Source organism: Solanum lycopersicum, chromosome 1, assembly GCF_036512215.1.
Source record: "Solanum lycopersicum chromosome 1, SLM_r2.1".
Classification (NCBI taxonomy): Eukaryota; Viridiplantae; Streptophyta; class Magnoliopsida; order Solanales; family Solanaceae; genus Solanum; species Solanum lycopersicum.
The window spans coordinates 80,376,891-80,383,096 of NC_090800.1; the positions used below are offsets into that span (position 1 = coordinate 80,376,891).

General features: G+C 28.6%; 1 protein-coding gene across 1 annotated transcript; it reads left to right on the top strand.

Moving 5' to 3' along the window:
• The first annotated feature begins 1,394 nt into the window (after positions 1–1,394).
• Positions 1,395–4,072, top strand: LOC101244416 (SPX domain-containing protein 3). Its single transcript, XM_004229738.4, has 3 exons — positions 1,395–1,743; positions 3,086–3,251; positions 3,340–4,072. The coding sequence occupies exons 1-3, from the start codon at positions 1,495–1,497 to the stop codon at positions 3,711–3,713; spliced, it is 789 nt and encodes a 262-aa protein (XP_004229786.1). The 5' UTR covers positions 1,395–1,494; the 3' UTR covers positions 3,714–4,072.
• The last annotated feature ends 2,134 nt before the right edge of the window (positions 4,073–6,206 follow it).

A 6,206-nucleotide genomic window follows, 5' to 3' on the forward strand; every position in this document is an offset into this window, starting at 1 on the left:
TATTTTAAAATTTTAAATTTTAAAATCCTTCACTTCATAATTAATAAGCATAAAATGATAAACTCACTATGACAATTATTATTTTCTTAATACGTGTGTCATTTTAAAAGTGAACAAGTAATTAGAAATATCGATAGTATAACTATTAGTCTAACTTCTTATTTTATTTTATAACCATTTTATATTTGAAATTCAATTAATTAAGAATCACATGTTATAAAATTTATTTAAGAAAGAAAAGACTCTCTGCAAGACATGCCCTTTCTCAGTAATAGTACAAATTGATATAACTACATGTCTACTACTGCTAGGGTATGAGACAAGTCTTTGTTTAAGCTGTTCAATTCTTGAACTTGAAGGCCAGAAAAAGTCACTCCAATCAAATTATAGCCCCAAAAGGTTTGAACAATATACAAGTACACTCCACGAAAACTTTCTCCATCTTATAATAATTATTTATTATTAATACGAAAACTTTCTCCGTCTAATAATAACTATTTATTATTAATTTGATATAATGATTATGAAACAATAAATAATATAGTAATATGACAATATTACCCTTTGAATATGTTGAATTCAATGATTTGAAATATGTAGATGTTGGATACGTATTTAACTTTCAAGGTAAAATAGACATTAAATAAATTATATCTTAGTTTTTCAAACTAGACAAATATTATTCTCCTGGCCTTTTTTACTTGTTCACTTTTGAATTGACATATTTATTAAGAAAATAATTAATGACACAATGAGTTTATCATTTTATTCCTATTAATTATAAAGTGGATGAAAAGTTTTACATTTTCAAATAATAGATTAAAAATTTGTCCATTCTTGCTTTGTATTAGAGATAACTATAAAAGGAAAAAGTAAAGAAATAATTATAAACGGATAAAATATTAAATAATTATTTTTAGTATAATGAACAAGTAAAGTATATTAGGTTGAGAGAGCAATAAAACCCAAGAAAAGACATATTCCCAAATCCTTTGGTTTTCTCTTTCTTTATGGTAGATTCCAAAGGATCATCCATTTCTCCAATTCTTAATTACATAATGCTACTGCTAATCTAACAGTCACAGACTCACAGCCATGATTCGATCTTTGCCACGTTAGTTCACTTACCTATTCAACGGCTATGATTTGTTCTTTTAATATCACTGCCATGTGAGAAATGACACTCACATTATTAATTAGTGTTGAAAATAAAATAAAGTCATTTACGAATATGCTTAGAATTCTCTTACTTCAGCTACCCCTTTTAATTTCACTTTCACTTAATTAATTTTTTTTTAAAAAAAAATTGTCATTCAACACGCCAAGCATATGCTTCTAAATATTCTTTTTACTTGTTACAAATCAACCCCATTGTCTACCTTTTTTTTTCACTTATCACACACTCTATATAATATATACTCCTCTTCTCCCTCAACATATTTATTTTTTCATTTTGTAGCAATTTGAACTTCTTCTTTTTTTTAATATAAGAGAATGAAGTTTGGGAAAAGATTGAAACAACAAATTCAAGAAACATTACCAGGATGGGGTGACAAGTTTTTGTCATATAAAGAGTTGAAGAAATTGGTGAAATTGATCTCTTCATATGCACCACAAATGATGAGTGGATCATTGGAGTATGGTAAGGCAGAGGCTGAATTTGTGTATTTGTTGAATAATGAGATTGATAAGTTCAATGCATTTTTCATGGAACAAGAAGAAGATTTCATTATAAGACATAAGGTATGGATCACCATTTATAACTCAAATTAGATTCTGTGCAATTTGAAATTAAAAATCCAATACCACAAATTACTTTAAATAAATTGTGATTGATTATACAAAATTATTAATATTTTATTTAATTTTAGCTCATGCTATTATACTAAATAAAAAATAAAAGTGAAAAATAAGTTTTATAATATACATAAATAAATAGTAATAGTAATAATATCGAACTTCTCTAAAATTTATTTTTAATTAGTGTTCGTTATAGCTAAAATTGTATAGATTTCAAATCGACGAGAATTGAGGTATGATTTAATATATAGCCTTTTTTTTTTTTTAACCAAACTCATCTCAAACCAATTATTTTTTTGAATGACTCAATCGATTATTCATTCAATTCATTATAATTCGTTAAAAATTAGCTCAATGAATTGTTCAACCGACCCACAAAAGTAAATCGATGAAGCAACCTAGTACATAATCCAAAAGTAGTGACATGCCACCTAGTACACATTTATTTCTCAAAGGCTTGTCATATACACGAGAGGACAAAGTATCTTTACGGAATAAGCTCAAAGATACCACAAAATTATATATACTTTGAATTGTTTTCAAACTTTTAAACTTTATACATTTTAATACTATTTTGTCTAAAAATTATATATTATAATATATAGCTCTTGAACGACATATTTACTTGAACAGTGTGCTTGTAAGCAAATGGTTCTTTTCTTGAAATATTGCTTTTAGTATCATATTTCATTTTAATTTGTTCCTCTTATTCTTTTTTATTTTAGTATTTTATATATTTAGAAATTACATTTAAAAAGTAAATTATAACTTGAAATATTTGGATATATATTAAAAAATTATTATAAATCGTGATAATCAATAATTTAAAATATTTGATTATATATTTTTAAAAATTGAATATTATAAATCACAACAATAAACAACTTCAAAATATATATGAACGATTTGAATTTCATTTGTATCATATAAATTAAGACAAAATAAGTACGAGTAACATATATTAAGTTGTGCTAGGACTGGACATAAATACTGAAAAAATAAGTCAAATCAAACTAATTTGATTTTTCAGTTCGGTGTCAGAATTATTCTTTTGAAAGTTCGGTTCTTCGATACGATAGTAGATATATGTAAGGATCTGAAAACTTTGTTGCACCGAAAAATCAATCTTTTCTTTTACAAAAATTAAAAATTAAAAATTCAATCAACAATTAAATCATTCCTCACCCTTAGCTAGCAGAGACTTTTATATGGAGAGTATATTTTTAGGTTAAAATTTTAGAAACAGAGAGATTGATAAAAATGATTCGTGTTTATTGATACGCAGGAGTTGCAACAGAGGATAGGGAGAGTGATTAATAGATGGGGGCCAAATGGAAGCCAACCCTCTGAAACAGATTGCAAAGAAGAATTAGCAAAAATTAGAAAAGACATTGTTGATTTCCATGGTGAAATGGTTCTCTTAATCAACTATAGTAACATAAACTACACAGGTATAATCAAATTCTAGAGTACCTCTAACTTAAAATTATCAATTCGACAGTTACACGTAGTTATCTTTTTTTTTTTTTTTATATATAGGATTGGCTAAGATCCTGAAGAAATACGATAAGCGAACAGGTGGATTACTGCGTTCGCCGTATATACAAAAGGTGCTTCATCAGCCATTTTTCACAACCGATTTGATATCAAAGCTTGTAAAAGAGTGTGAAAGTACGATAGATTCAGTGTTTCCGCCTCCGTGTGGTGTTGAGAAAGGATTAGTATTAGGATCAGGAGTTGCAGGGGAAGGAATATTTAGAAACACAGTAGCAGCTCTGCTTACGATGCAAGAAATAAGAAAAGGAAGCTCTACTTATGGACGTTTCTCTTTGCCACCACTCAATTTGACTGAACAATCGGATCTGATTCAGGCACAATCCTTGCAGCTCAATTCTCCAATTGCAATTCCCTAGAAAGTTTTCATGTATTATTATATTATTTCTCTCTCTATATATATGAGTATTTTATGATATGATTGTGTAGTCTTTTGATTTGGTAAGTAGTATATGTAGACAAGAATGAATTGCTCATATATATAATTTGAGCATGAATTGGTATTTTGAGTTTGGTTCAGATTTCTTAGCTTAAACAATTTAGAAGTCACGAGGTCTCAGCTTCAAATCTCAATATATATATCGAGAGTGAAAAGCTAGAGTGTTGAAAGTGAATTTGGCGAAACGTAGTAATTTTAATTCAAACCGTCTGTATCTCTTGTAAGAAGTTCCTTTAATATGCACAGAACTTAGTAACTTATAAACACTAAAATCCCAAACCCTTGACCTGTCAAGTTCTGGCTACATTTCAGAAAGCAAAATTACTAGTTGATGTTTTTCTACTTATATATCTCAACTCTCGGTGGTCAAAGTAACTCTGTACGAAAGATAAATATACGTAGATTTAATAGGTCGAATCACGCACGAGCTGACCTGGTTATCAACAAAAAGTTGTTTTTATATTATCGGTGTGAGTGAATAGACTATATGAGTGAATACATTTCATGCTATAACTCATGATCAGCCTCAGGTTGTTTTGCTTACTTCCAAAGTATGCCCTTACTCACAGATAACAATTTACATCATTAATTATAAGTTATAACTCAAAAGAATTGTTGTTGTAAGGTAAATAAAATGATTATGTGATGGGACTGAGGGGCTAGAAGAATACTCGTATGTGTCAATATCATCTTTTACTTTGTCCATTAGAAGCACTAGTTTTACTATATACAGATTAGAATCAGTACCATTACCTTAAGTAGCTATCTTTTTACATTTTTCAATACTTGCAAGTTACAAAAATAAAATAAAATAGAGTATGTGAGGAGTGAGCTGAAAGAATATGAATAAAAAGGGAATCAAACTAAAATATTCGCACTAACTGATTTTCATATAGTAGATATTTTAGTAATCATTAGTGCCAAGGAAGGACAAAAACAATTTTGTAATGTTTCTCTTTTTTTACCTTACTTTTCACCCTCTGTTTGAGCAATTCTGTTACACTTTTATAAGAATAAAAATACTATTGATTATTTATAACAGTGAGTATATTCTTTAATTTTTAACCTTTCACTATATATGAAACTTACAATATATTGTACAGCGATGTTATAAAGGAAAAAGAGTTTTCTTCAGAGTACTATTCTCTTTGTCTCAATTTATGTGATATATTTTATTTTATTTTTTATTATTGAAAAATGTCTAATAGAAATAAATTTTGAATTGATAAAAGTGTTCAATAGGTACTCACTCTAGTTGAGGTGTCTAAGTGAATTATGAAAGTAACTTTAAGGGATCACATATGACTTAAGCCTAATTAAAGAGATATTTCTTCGTGTCTGCTTCGGACAAAAAAACAACTACTAGTGGCTGCATGCATGGACCAGAATCCATATATTATGTATTTATATATATGGGTGAGGGTAGATTCTTTTATAGCATATCTTATGAATAATTCCTGCACATCGATCGGAATTTATTTCACTTATATCACTCTTCATTGGTATGTTTTGCTCTGTGTTAATACTCTTTACTGTCTTCTTTATTATTATATGCTTGGTGTTTAGCACCCATTAGAAGCATATATAAGAGTGTCATATTGTTGTTGGTATATGTAAGCAATAGAGGAACCATTTGCGAAACGTGGGTTTCAATCCAGCTAGAGTCGGTCTATTTCATTGTTTTTATTTTAAGTTTATCTTAAAACTCAATTTGAGCTAATGTAATAAAGGTAACAGTCGTTCAATTGAAATTTTGTGCTGATTAAAGGAATATAATTAGGAATGTAGTGATACTAGTCGTGTTTATTTGTTTTTTTTAAAAAAATAAAACATATTGAAATAGATTATCATTTTATATATAAGCGGAAAAAAAATTACAAACAAGGCTTTAACCAAAGTTCAACATGGAAGTAGTTGAAGAGCAAACTAATTTGGAAGGGAGTGTTACTAGCTCATTCTTTTTATTTTATTTGATCGATCCTTATACGAGGCCGAGTATTTTACTAATCAGTAATTGGGAGGAAGAGAGAAAGTAGAGAGAGGAATGAAAGAGCTCCAAAAGCCAAAGCCAAACGGCTAATTAGTATTGGAGAGTAGTTATTCTTCATGAGGAATCCCAATATTGTTAGGTAGTAAAGGAAAATAGAAACAAGGAAGCACCAAGTGACAATTGGTTTTGCTTCAAAAGGGTCTTTGGGTTTGCCTTGATACTTAAGTGCTGCCACTGCCAAAAATGATGATATCAACGTTTTGAATACTGACTGCCCTTTAACTCCAAATGATGATTTCATCACATTTTCCTCCCTGCAATCATATATATAGTCATAATTAAGAATATAATATAATATTACACTCTTTTAATGTAAGGATTTTATGACCACGTATTGTTAATGTGGTCTTAACACCTAGATAT

Bases quoted from the DNA above. Each gene is read 5' to 3' on its own strand.
- LOC101244416 (XM_004229738.4), top strand. From the start codon at position 1,495: ATGAAGTTTGGGAAAAGATTGAAACAACAAATTCAAGAAACATTACCA. The intron at 1,744-3,085 runs GTATGGATCACC...ATTGATACGCAG, and splicing joins ATTTCATTATAAGACATAAG to GAGTTGCAACAGAGGATAGG. The intron at 3,252-3,339 runs GTATAATCAAAT...TTTTATATATAG, and splicing joins TAGTAACATAAACTACACAG to GATTGGCTAAGATCCTGAAG.